This window comes from Botryllus schlosseri, chromosome 7 (genome assembly GCF_051294905.1).
Source record: "Botryllus schlosseri isolate E-star chromosome 7, Bs_hap1, whole genome shotgun sequence".
Taxonomy (NCBI): Eukaryota; Metazoa; Chordata; class Ascidiacea; order Stolidobranchia; family Styelidae; genus Botryllus; species Botryllus schlosseri.
In genome coordinates this window covers 4814681-4829021 of record NC_137242.1, presented here as the reverse complement: position 1 = coordinate 4829021, position 14341 = coordinate 4814681, and the positions used below count along the sequence as shown (strand labels likewise).

At 41.6% G+C, this 14341-nt stretch overlaps 1 protein-coding gene across 1 annotated transcript in view; it reads left to right on the top strand.

Annotated features, from left to right (window-relative positions):
- LOC145443369 (uncharacterized) overlaps nucleotides 1–14341 on the top strand; it is a 34623-nt gene that overhangs the window by 6037 nt on the left and 14245 nt on the right. Inside the window, exons 2-7 of the mRNA XM_080321342.1 lie at nucleotides 4050–4138; nucleotides 4580–6840; nucleotides 7253–7356; nucleotides 9954–10151; nucleotides 11721–11919; nucleotides 12731–13437. Coding sequence (XP_080177468.1) covers nucleotides 4050–4138; nucleotides 4580–6840; nucleotides 7253–7356; nucleotides 9954–10151; nucleotides 11721–11919; nucleotides 12731–13229 — 3350 coding nt within the window. The 3' untranslated portion in view covers nucleotides 13230–13437. The remainder of the gene's footprint in view (nucleotides 1–4049; nucleotides 4139–4579; nucleotides 6841–7252; nucleotides 7357–9953; nucleotides 10152–11720; nucleotides 11920–12730; nucleotides 13438–14341) is intronic.

The window sequence follows — 14341 nt, the reverse complement described above, 5'->3', positions numbered from 1 at the left end:
ACTTTGAACCGATATGCGTTCGACTTCAATCACACCGACCACATAAGTCACCACTTTTTACATATTTCATGCGTACTTTCACCCGCATCTAACACCCCACCTTTTCGGAGCCCGTTTTACCCTAACCGCAAACTTTTCTGCCTAACCCGCCGACCATGAACCCTATTATTTCGTGACCCATCGCGATTCGGCTTGCTTTGATTCGAGTGGTTGTTTTGTGATGTAACTTGTTCGTTCATTGTACTTTTCCCCTTAGTGGATTGTCGGTTAGGGCAATAATACCCACACAAACCTAAGTACAATATCCCTACTATCTCTTTTTCAACGCTGAATTACTCAAGATTTCGGTAATAGTGTACTATTTCCTACATAGTGGAATCATTAACGCAGAATGGAATGATTTGATATCGCAGCAGCGCGGAAAAACCACTCTGCGCGGCATAATGTGTGGTCTAGAACCACGAAACTTTCATACAGTATCACAATTGCAAGGTAATTCTCACATTTACTCATGATTGTAGCGATCACTTGATGAAGTAGTTGAAATTATGCATTGAAAACTTTGCTGACTGCGTCCTATTGTTTTTTTACATTAATATTCCCATGACATGGTATGACTACGGGCTCAATTTTCGCACGCCTTGTATAAGCTCATTACGCCATGCACCGTGTAGCCACCGCAACGTTACCGCAATGTGATTAGTATAGCGACATTAGTTAGTCATCGAATTCGAAAAGCCAACGTATTTTGACTAACTGCAAATAAAGCGGCAGTAAGCATTTTTCTCGTAAGCCCTTCGTACATTGTAATTCCATTGTGATTGATGAACTGCGGCTGTAATGACGTTAATACCCGAATATGAATGTGTGGAAAAATGTCGTTTCTCAGGTGATGATTATTCTGAAAAGGCTGTATTCAAACAGACTTTTGTTGGCTTGTATCATCCGATAATATTTATCTATACACGCAGTAATATAATCTGCATATTCCACAATCGAATCGCGTTAATTTGCAGGCAACAATAAACAATTCACGGACAATAGACTATGTCGCAGAACATTGTACGCCCCCATGTTCCATAACAAAATATATTCGCCGATAAGAAAAATTTCACGTAATTTAGTATATCATCGACATCCTGCATTGCATGTTTTGGGTTTACCCTAGCGCCTTGCTAGTCGCGGTGTCTCGGCTAAAGTCAGCACAAACCATATACGATTGTTATAATCTATATATAAGGTGTAACTTTTGCACACATATTGCTGTACCAGAAAATGCAGCTTCGAATGCATTGACTATGTCAGTGACTGAACAAAGAATAGTTAGGCGACTACAAGCATCATACGCAACTATAGTGTTTTGGTGTTTTAAACATGTTGGATAAATCTTTGAGGAACAATCTCCATAAAACCAAAAAATAGAAACAAATAATGCTACTACAAAGAGACGAACAGGACCTCACATGACGTAATACTTCTGAAACCTTCTGAAACATTTTGCATTTTCAATATTCGGTTTACTCACCAATTCATTTTTTGAAATGATATTGCGTACATTATCGGTTTCACGGAATTCAATACACAGTACATTCAATATAGCTGACACTTTTTGTGCCATACATAGACAGCGCGTTTCACTTTTTGTTAATCCAGCTTATGAGAATGCGCGTCATTTGTTTGTTATTGCCATTTGCTACACTTTGAAATATTCATTCCGGTTAAGTAGTATGATAGTGCATTAAAACACCCCAAAACTCTCAATTTCCATTTGGGGTTTACTAATGATTGCGTATAATACAATGAAATATTGATACATCCCAATACCATGCAAAATTCATACACCCGCGACACGGTATCAATTGACAAAGACGCATTCGGTGCACTCTGTAAATAGACGCGGGCTGAAAAGGTTATTTTGCGAGCGCGGCCATATGCATTAGGAATTTAACAACTATACACACAAGTAACCGGCATAATTAGAGGCATCTTTTGCGAACAACACTGCCATAGAACTAATTCCTAAAATTGGTCGACACCAAATATACAAGCATCTCAAAGATGACGTGGATTACGCAAGATGGTCACCGCCAAATGAGGCGTTATGAAATCGCACTGGCCCTAATAATTTATTATATATTGCCGTGTTGCCGAGTAACTCCGTATGGCTCTTTATCGTCTGAAAACAGAAATATTATTAGTACTCGCTATTGGTTTATGATACGTTGTATATATCGCTTGTGCGATTCTTAAGTATCGTACTAGAACACACTTCAATGCCTGTGTCAAACTACATAGTTTCCATGATTGTCGTAGCTATACTAGCCCAATACATTCTTATAATTAACCACTTTCCTGGTATCATTTCACATGCGCGTATTTCTCATGAAAATAAAAATGGGAACAGTATACCTCCAAACAAGTTCAGTAAATCGAAAGATGCTATATAGTAAAGCAAACAGTATGGATGTAATAAAATGTATGTGTCTTTGCTCCCTTTCAATTGTTTCGACCTAGGCCTGGATAGCGGATAACCCTGGTATCACGTGAGAAAGCAAAAGGAACTTTGAAGTCGGTCTGACGCGGCGCGGCTATTGTTCCGACAATGTTGTAAACTTTACAAATGAATGCTTCCAAATTTCGTAAAAAATAAACATCAACTCATATGATCAGATCGAAATCTCGGGCGATACTGGAGGATTTAATTGGCCCGTACACGAAAGTCGCGTCGATTTCAACAAATTCTAGAATACAACCAAATTTGAAAAAGATACCGCGGGATAAATCTGGATTCTAAAAGTTCACAGATATTTGGTGCGTTGTATTATAATTTGCATTGCATTCAATGCCGTTAACGGGTGATGATGATTTCTTGTATATTGCGATCTTGGCTCATCCGTGATGCTACCAGTGCTGTTCGCGCGTGGCATCATCACAGCACATAGTAGATTGGTGTTGCAGTCTAAATAAAACATCACAATCGGAAGTATGTAAAAACGTGGGATTTAGGGATATATTCAGCATGAACTCGGCATGCAAATATATGCACTTTGTTATTTATTGCTCTGCTCCAGAAAGTGCTTGAGATTCTCTTATTAAGATTTCGGATCCAGGACTTCCTCAATAAAGCTAAAACAAACTCCCCGTGGCCGGCAAGACAACAAACAAACTTCCTATTTGCATTGACGACCATGCTTGAAACAATAGAAAAGCACCTGATGAAAGTGGGGGTGAATCCTTTATTTAGTGGAGTTGCCTTCCTCTGGCGATGTGTGCCGGTTCTGCTGCCTCTCATTGTTGCTAGGAAAATCAGATCAGAGTGTTGATTAATGTGATTCGCCACGATGTAGGATGATATAATGCATATACGCCACGATTTGCGATGTCACTGGTGAAATTACGAATGATTGCGCTTGTCAAAGCGAAGATAAGAATGGCTAAATCCAACGATTTTAGGTATCCGATTGGGATCCTAATCCTCATACTTGTAAACCAGATTCTTTGCACTGAAATATATCTGCAAATATACATGCATTTGCGGAATCTGTAGGTTTTCGGAAGCCCGTGAAAATTAAGCAGCGCGCATAAAGATTAATTTGCCAGCATAGCAATCTTCTACCAATTGACAATTCTTATCGGTAGAGCTGGCATTGTCCCAAACATCATCAATTTCCAAAGCTATGTGGAGGTGTACGATGAACAATAAGTTGTTTTCGCAATGTTAAGGAACTAAGTATCATCTGAAATTACCCCTGTGTTCCACTGTCCCGAACAAATTTTTTCGAGACGTTAAGAAACGCTGATTGGCCGTTCAGAGAAAGGGTCAAAGGTTAAAATCATCCAAACGAATCAGTGCTCGACTTATCAATAGAGCCGTCAACGGGCTATGTCATTTCCCCGCATAATGGGATAGGTTAAACCCATTTATAATCTATTTTGAACTTCATGCATAGACTGAGGTCTTTTCACCAGCCAGTCACGTGTATCGGAAAATATATGAGCAAATATCACTGAATCGCCATTTAAAAATGGATTTTGATGTTATTTTCCAGACTCGGTTGATTCGGGCAACATCACATCTCATGCGATATCATCTTCTGCCGGTACTTCGCCTGATGGAACCTATGCCACGGATTCGGGGGTAAGTCGATTTTTCATGTAATACGAAAATGTATTGGTACATCATGCATCGTGCGTATATCTGGTGTCCTATCTCATAAACTATGATTAGGCCTATATACTGGGATTGGGCAATGATCGAATTTTTAGAGAGTTGAATGTTTCTGAACTGTGATTTGGTATTGTCATCAACGTGAATTCATGGCCATGTACTGTGGTAGTCTATAGCAAACAATTATATCGGGGCTCATCCAATTCATGCTCACTATACCAATTGAATGTCATGTTATGCTCATGTCGTTTTCACGTAAACTGAGAAGTCTCGAATTATTATAAGTGCCGATTCTTCACTGCGTCTTCGTAAACGTGCCCTGCGCACTGCTGCACGAGTCCATTGCGCTGTCCGACTCTCAAAAAGAAATCGCCTGTAAAGATATCGTCTTAGAAACATAACAATTCACAGATTGAGAGCAACTCACACCATCCGAATGGCGAAGTGTCTGACTGCACGCTCTCGGTAAAAAGCGACTACGAACGCGGGACGTTACAGCAGGAAGACGCGGCAGAATGCAACGCATCGTTCCGAGAGTCTGCAGACAGTTTATCGCCGATGAAAGACAGTTTGATGGATCAAGATGAAGGTAACAGTAAAATGGAAAGTCCATTCGTCAGTCCTGCAAGCGTATCGGAGGACACGACTGAGAAAAACAGCTTCAACAACCAAAACTACATGGAACTGTTGCGATCAATTATCGCCCAGAACATTACTGATAAAGATACCGCACAAAAAGCCCTGGCCTCCGATAGTAACTTCAACTTCTTTGGACATACCCAACCGAAGGGCGACATCAAAAACGGTGTGCTGAATCCGATTGACATTTTGCGTAGATTACTACAAGAATCGACGAAGACAAATCAACCTAAGACTGAAGCAATTTCAAGAGGAACGCACACTGAAGCGAAATACGAACGCTCTGATACGAGCATTCGAAATATTGAGAACAGTGTTGATATTACCACTCCTGCACACAGAGCGGGCGATTGCAGTAGACCTATTCAAGGCATACCTCAAAAGGTACAAAACGATGATAACGTATGCGAATCCCGACCGCAACAATCGCCGTATTCGCCCTCGCAAGGGCGATACTATGGAGAAAAATCCGCATCTCCGTCAGCTGCGGTTAATGGCGTCTCATGCGGGCGTGATATTGGCCGTGATCGACATGCAGACGCGAGTAAACTCTCTGTAGACTCGACCCGACTGTCGACACCCAACACACATTCTAAGCCAGTCGTAGTCAGAAATCTAACTTCTGAGACTAACAAGATCAACCGCAACGCAGACACTGCCCCGTTATTCAGCAGCAGAAAGGCCGCAAGCACCCCTGAAAGGCAGAGGATGTCGCCTTACGCGAACAGGGCAAGGTACGAGACGCCGCCGTTATATAACTCACACCATAGGAACGGCAGCCGTGCCAACGACCACGAAAAACTGCTGGCAGTATATCCGTACCCACCAGTCGGTCATTCTCCGTTCACGTTTCCGTTACCAGGCGTGGGTGACTATTCCAGGATTTCGCAACACCCTTATTACAACCCCTGGAGCTTCATGTATCCCACATACCACCCTGGACTACCAGCTCTAGCCCCGAATCCGTTTTTACAGCAATACCCGAAAGACACTCTGTGTAATAAGCCTCATAACACGCTACCCAATAGAGTTACGCCACCAACACCAGAACAAAACCCCGCAAAAAAGACAGCCCCGCGTTCGAAATGCCATTCCAGCAATCCCATAGATTCGTTTCACGCAGCAATAGTGCGGGAAGCCAAGGAGATGAACAAGGGCACCGATCCCGAGAACATGTACATCGAATGCCCGATTTGTCACAAGCGAATCAAGCGTCTGTACCACTTCCAAAGGCACATGAGGATTCACAGCGGGGAGAAAAGCCACACGTGCCCGTTTTGTCCGTACAAGTCGGTCAGAAAGGACAATTTGAAGAGTCATATGAAAACACACGAGAAGAGTAAATACGAAGGGTCGCGCCGGGTTCAGAACAGACGCGATAGCCAAAGCGGGGCTAGTTTTCCTCACAAGGCAGATTTGAACATGCCGGATGAATCAAACAAAGGTCAGCGCCTCAGCCCCGTAGCTGCACATTCAGCAGCACAGACTCGACCTTACTGTAAAACAACTACGCCAATTGCAAGCGTGTCAAGTCTCCCGTACCTGCCGCAGCAAGAATCGATGTATCATCAAGTAAACGGTAAAGTGAAACATCACAGCGTTGACTTGTCTTTGTTGGCGCCACCGCGATACTACCCGGATACAAAACTAGGTTTCTCCTACACGACTTTCCCACCGGTACATCCAGCATTCATGCAGCTTTCGCCACCCTTGCAACACACTGATAACAGGGAATCACAAGCGTACATCACAGAAATAACGGATGATAACTCGCCTTCTCCCAAATCCCGCACTTCAAGCAAGAAAGAGCGTGGCACGCCCGAGAAAAAGCCTTCCAAACGGTCCAGCCCATCGCCAATAGCATGCGAAGCGAAGCGGCCTAGAAGCTGGGGTAGGAATGAAGCTATTACGCCAGGAAACACAAATAATAGCAACAATCTCGACTTGAAACCTACGCAAACGTACTCGTCAGTCGGAAAGGACCAATGTCAATCCAACACGACACCGGAGATAATAAATGACTCCGAATCCGGGTAAGATCGCGTGATTACAATACAGATCACTAACACCGATAGATACGATCACGTGACTGCACGGTTGGGTAACCGGAGGTCACTCGCGATTTCTCGTAGGTCCGTTTTCGTAAGCGAACATGAAGAGAGTCTCAGCGGTACGGAACTTCAATATGCAATTGAATAATATATTCATATTGAAAGAAAGACCAATATTTGCGCCTGACATTCGCTGACGGCGCTGCGGCGATTTCAAAATAGTCATTGTTTTGAACAATCGGAGCGCTGCAATACAATAACTATAAACATGACCTATTGTTACCCGTATTTCGTTGCCCAAGCTTGCAGTCACTTGTTGCACATCCACTCGTAAGTTAGTGATCTAAAATGACTAGCAGGAATTGCGATTTCAACTACCGGTACTTCGTTTTAGCCTGAAGACAAAGCTGGCGATGTTATTTCAAGACAGAATCGCGCAGAAGCAGCCTGCCGCGCAAAATGGCGAATCGTTAAAATCCAATCACACGTTGACTTCAGGTATTATTTTCGATCGACCTGTCTCATTTCTCACCCGTTATGCATTGTTGTTGCGGGTGGTCATGTTATAACGAGCGATGTAGTTTTTTCTCCACTCCTATATTGTGACCTAACAATCATAGAGATACATGGGAAACTGACACGTTCTCCTACAGACTTACATCATTAAATCGAACTGTGGGGTATCTCGAGGAGAACGCGTACAAAAACGATGCATGATGTAACTGTGTAGCCTGGATACTCCAGTTTATGCTTACGAATTGACGCTAGTCTCGTTCAAGTAGACCAGGTATCGTAAATTATACCGTCTGACTGACACGGACAAGTGGTTCTAAGCAGATGTGCCCTCTTCTGTTCGATGGGAGATATTTTCCGAAGAAAAATAGTAATTACCGTCCTCGGAATTGATAATCACAATGCGGTCAGCTATGAATGCGTCTCAGCCACACATTACCAGAACAATACAATGCGCTGATAAGGATCTTTTTCGACTAATTATAGTGAGCTCTTGTTAACGCACGTTTGGCAGATATGCAAAAATGTCCGGCGTAATCCTTAAAATTGCTATGCCCAGACGGTTCTTGGAAGACATTGTTTTTCTTTCCTAGGCTCCTTTACGTAGTCGCGGTCAAGTGTTTGGTTACTTGTGTGGGCTTAAACTTGTGGTTCTAATTTCTACATATTCTTTTTGATTAATACATCATTGTATAACAATTATAACGAAATATAGCAAGGCAATTCATAACAACGAACAATCGGAGGCAGATATTGAATGTAGGTATGTGATGAAAATTCCATTACCATGATTTGGAAATGATTCCCATGAATCTACCCGATCAAGGATGAATCTCTCATTTTTTAATAACAGTATAACAGTCATAAAGTGTGAATGTAACATTATTTTTTACGAAGTGAAATTGCGTCATTGTCATAAACGAAATACTAATTATTGACATATATTTGTGCGCTATGCGCATGCGTGAACCTACTTTCATGGAATAGATTACGTATAGTTTTTCAAACCCGTTTTTCCAATTTCAACGTAGATAAAAATAAGCGTCGTCACTATTTCAACGAAATTCGTGTTTATTAAGTTTTTTTTCAGGCATAAATCAACTTATTTACTTTACGCAGCCTATTCAAAATTACGTATTAGATTACATAGTGTCGCGGGGTGTATGCTAGAAAGGCCGCAATTACAAGCATCGTGTGTCCAGCACCTTTTGGTTTATCGGAGAACAGCGTGCAATTAAATCGAGGGCTATGTTTCAAGCCATTTAATCCGGCCGGAAATTCGCGAAAGCATGTAGGCGACATAAGAAAATGTACTCCCTACATGAAAAAAATACGCTTTCACAAGATCATCCACTTGTGTTTGGTGTATCACAATCTCAGAAAATCCTTAAAACACTCCAGAAAAAAACACGAAAAGGTAGGATTTAAGGGACGTCGGTTGCGGTTAATTTCTACTTAAAACGCTGTCATGTTATAACATTTCTGATCGGCCTAAGTTATAGCATCCTCGGAAACCAAGCGCCATTGATGCCCTTCAATCCACGCAGCCTAGGGCGAAGGACTAATCCAAATCCCATGAGAGCAAGTCAGTCAAAAACTGCATCATTGCCCGATCCTCGGAACCTCGATTGATTACGTCTTCCATTTTTTCCCCGCGTCCAACACGAACTCGTCTAAGTGAATAGGATGTCACCAACTGTAATTATGAAGCGTTCTACTGCAATGTGAGGCGACCTCCTATACATTGGCATATCCGAGCGCGGTGAATATTGACTTATGAATACTCATTTAGAATAGCTGAAGTCTAATAAAACCTATTGCGTAGGAGTGCATTCGTAATCGAGCCGTTTCACTTGTGAATCGTATAATACAGAGTCGAATATTACTGCGGCCACTCGTGTGCTGAGCAATTGCAAGCCGATGTGGTTAAAGTATAGTCAGCGTTTATACTCAAGTAGAAATAGAAGTAGCAATTAACAGGTATTTAAGTTAAAGAGTAAGTGTTCTAAGCCTAAAACAATAAAAAACTGAAAATTTTCAAGTAGAATTGGATGTGGCTAAAATCATAACTACTTGAGTAGGTAGCGCGACTAGCCAAAACTTTCTTGAGTACTCTCTACTGGTCATCTCTGGTCACATGAAAAGTAGAAGTACTTAGTTAATGACTATCTATCTAATGGCCTAAAACAATAGACTTCAAGAGCTTCTTGGAGGTACAGACCTTCAATGTAAAATTATCATATTATCATATTGAAATGAACGTGAATATTCGGGTTCAGTTCAGTATGAATATACTATTCAAGTGTTATAGACTTGAAAAGTGCCCATAATGTGAAATCACAGCGATTTGGAACACCGGAGAAATTTTAGTTGCCATTATTATTGTTATTATTATTTGGTAATGTCTTGTGCTACAACGCCAATATATTCAGAAAAATGACATTGAAATTAACCTACTACTAGAAATAACTGTACTGCGGACGTGCGTATTGTTAAATAACCCATTAACACATATAGTAACCATGTTACCATGTAATGCACGATTCCGAATATACAGCCTGATGATTCCTTCAAATTCTCAGCTCCCGATCAAGGGAAACTTGTGAAAAGGAAATACAGCGACGAACAAGCCGAACATAAACCCGCCAGGCCCGCGTTGTGCGATGTCGCAATACCAAAAGTGGAAGGAACGTTTTTGTCTTTCTCTGAATCCCCAGCAAGCATGCCGATAAAACAAGAAGAGACTACGCCTTCCAGAAGGACAAGTCTGTCGAGTTTAGGTGAGCACCTCAACTACAGTAGAGCGAATCAATATGGCAGTCAAGTGACACGTATTTGTTTTAGTCGCGGGGCGTGGCAGCGCGCTCCAAATCCGCTGGCCCATTGTTTCTGGATTTGAAAAACATCTTGGCGTGTCATCCGACCGCATTTTCCGCTTATCTCTGTTAATTGTCTACGTTGCTGGTTTATGTAGAATTTCATTACAGAAGATATTCAACATCGCAACAAACAGTATAGTCACATTGTCGAATTAATAATAGAATTAAGAACATATTATATTCATATTGAAATGAACCGGAATATTTTCGCCTGACACTCGTTAAGGGTAATCGTCAGTATCTATAGTAGAGAACGGAAATGAACATTGTATATCAACAATCGTTGGCAATATGAATATATTATTTGGTGCGATATTGAATTTTTGTACTTCTAGAACCCTATTTAAATATTCAACTTGAAAAAATAACATTGTATCGAATTGTTGAATATGATTTGTATGGAGAGTTGAACCCAAATGGTTTTGTTGTCCATAATCACTATAATTGTTTTTGCCTCACATAGCTGTAAGGTAGACTTATTTAAAGCTAGACAACCTGCAGCACTGTATTGGAATTTCGAGCGTATGTATATACGGTCTGGTCCTCGGACGTAATGGCGAATGGCGAATCCATTTGTAATCGTACAGAAATAATTCCACCCGCACGACGGGCTTTTTCCACGTTATGAAATCGCAGGCAAGAGTTCACGCGGACCGCTGGACACGCACTCCCTTGCGCGGTTTGCGATCTGGGAAACAGGCATCCCTTAAATGTTTTCTTGCGCCGTAATCGGCTTTGAAATGAGTAAGCTTAGCAACAAGTGACTGTATAGTATCTGATACGACGATAAGTCCGTTTGATTTATCGCTGTGATCAGGCCGGTGTTGGTGCGGAATATCGCACCCTGAAAACTTACGGTACTATAACAGCAGGTGAATGTACGATTAGCTGATACAGATAGTGAATCACAAGAAATATAACGTATCCTATCAATTGCTTACACTTTTAATCAGAGGTGGCCAGTATAACGAAGTCATTCTGCTATTTTGGAGTACTCAAATTGGTTCTGCCTATACTTCCACCGGGGTCTATCGATATTATGTTATGCACCAGATAAGGCCCTGAATATCCTAGGCCCCGCTTCCACTATTATTTACTCAAGTGGTCGTATTTCTTAAATATATCTACCTCTAGATGTGCAGAGTTCAGTTGTTTTTAAGCGATATTGTCATAAGAACTGTGTGAAATACCGCTTGTTTCACGATAAGTGAATATGTTTTCGATGATTTTACGTATATTTGTAGGTAGTGCTATTAGTCATTTTGCGTCAATCCCGAATTTACCAAAGCTTCTCTTTGTATTTGAGTAAAAACTTCTACTTCTACATGAGTACCAAAGCTGGCTGCATCAACCACCTGTGCTTTAATTAATATACGATGCTGTTAATGTCTGTTATTATAATTGCGAGCACGCTTATAACCATGATTACTTTGACCATCATTTAAAAACGCGATATCTCGATGTACACAGATAGCGTTTCTTCGATCAAGCAGGACCCATCCGATGAGCCCAAGCGCACCCTCGACTCTATCAAGTCCGACACCACCAACCCCAGCAGTTGGAATGGCCTATCGCGCGAATTAAAATGCAGACTATGCGATTTTATCGCGCCCGGCAACTCAAGTCTGCAAGAGCATATGTCTACGCACAAGGAAGACGGCCAATACAAGTAAGGGGCTTCTTGATAAGCAAACGTGGTTACGTTATGAATCCGATTGAACCCGGAAAAGTACTGACCTATCCTCGTTGGCGGTAAGCTTATGACGGCATTTAATAATTGTCAGGCGGTAATTGCGTTGGAGTTAAACCAAATGTTAAACGTTTCTTGAACTTTCCCGAATAAGAACATGGGTTCAAAAACCACTGTCATGCATGCTATGGTGGAAATGGTAATGAGAATCGAAAAAATAATCGTCACGAGAGTAGATGAGCAGGTACTCGAAAGCAGCTTGGGATGACACATCATGAGGTCGCAGGTTTGATTATGCCGTAAGTGCGCGAAATAGTTCGGCATTAAAATCCGGTTATTAGTTATGGATTGATTATCGGCAGGCTATATACTTTATATTCGATAATGCTATCATAGGATAGGTCCTGAATTCGAAATTGAGTACATGAAAACAGTCTCAAGTAGCACATTAGTCAAATCGGGTACTCCGTTTTTACGGCCTCCAAAGGAGTGCTCTATCTAAAGGTAGTCAGCAACGAAGTACTTCTGCTTTTACCAGAGCATTGGAGTAGGTTTTGTCTATACTTGCACCGCTTAGGAGGTTATGATTTTCGACCACTTCCGCTATATTTCACGAACAATTTTTAGGCCAAACTACTTCTTTGCCGTTATGATTTTGAAAAGTGCAGGTTCCAAGTGAAATAGTGATAAGAACCGCGAGAAATAAACATCTGCGTCCCGGTAACTGATTTCAGAGGCCGAGGATATATCATATCACACTCACAACCCATAATAATCATTCTCCTTACAGATGCCCCCAATGCGAATACCACGGCAAGAACCTCAGCAAGCTCATCGAACACATCCGCATACACACCGGCGAGAGGCCTTTTCAATGCGACCAGTGCAGCTACGCCGCCAAACGCAAAGACAACCTCGCCCAGCACAAGAGCGTCAAGCACGACAAAAGCCGCTCCAAAGCCCCCGCCAGAATACTCAAGCTATCCCCGCACGACCAGAACAACACGAAACAAATCATACCTCACCCGGACTACGCTTCAATATTATTGCGGCAAAGCTCTTTACCGCCTCGCGAATGGCCTTACATGAAATCATCCAAAGGCGCGGAGGCTTACTCGTGTTTTCCGAGCGATTGGTATTCTAAATTCAGCGGGTTGCCTTTCGGCGGACATATGCCTTTCGCGGGAATGGTGGCGGAAAAAAACGCGCTCAAATTCGCGCCCAATTTTCTCAACTTAGCACCCCCCGTGCCACACCCGACCAGAAGCAACATATCGTCAACGACTTGAAAATACGTGCTTTATCGACGACGGACTTCACAGCCTAACTTCCAATCATTCCGTTGATATAAGAGACAAATTAGTGTATCTATTTCAAGAGCCATGGCGACCGTGTCTCATGCGGCATATCCGAAAATCTTTATTCTCCATACGTATCAGCTGTACATTTTGGTATCAGACGTATCAGCCGTATCAAACGTGGCCGTGGATTCGAATGGTGAGTACATGTTAATCATTTATTATATAACATGTTATTTTACCACATATATTACTTTTTCATATACATGTTATTTATAACTTGACACCGATGACCCCGATATATTCAGCCGATTTTCAAAATATATGGCATCTAGCTTTCCCAATCTCCAGAGCATTTTATCTGAACAGATTTACAGCCATTGGTATGCTTGGACTTATGCACTCGAAGTAAACAAACTAGAACAGCTTCATCTGGACAGTAGACACCAGTATAAGCTATAAGAAATATATCAACGCCTATTAACCATTACCATGCTGTGATGTAACGGAAACTGGTAATATTTCCATCCTCAAATGGCTGATACCGATATTTCTTGCAAAGTTCGATATCGACTCGATATTATCGGCGAATGGGTCAGGCTATATAGGTATAATAGCATGCGACACGTGAGCATGTGGGTTAAATTTACGGTTCGGGTTTGGATAAGGGTTTATCTCGGGGTTAGAGTTAGTTATGGGATTGTGAAGTCGCATGCTAAAATGTGTCGCATGCTCATTGCTCACCTGTCGTTTTTCATTGTGTCTCATGCTGAAATATCTGTTAATACATTTATACATTGCCCTTCTACTGCTATACGCAATAAACCATAGATACAGCTCGTTAATAGGGAATAGTCATTGTATAATGAATTCACATAATATCATTCCTCATAAAGTCACGGCAGGGGCGAAAGAGTATATTTGACAATGTCCGACATTGCGTATATGCCACTTTATTTGTGAGGGTATTTTTCGACTGTAGAATGGGTATGTGAGTTTGAATAATATATTCATATTGAAAATACGAACATTTTCGGCTGACACTTGTCAGTGGCAATCGTCAGCATCCGAGAATCTAAAAATATAATATATATAACACATTG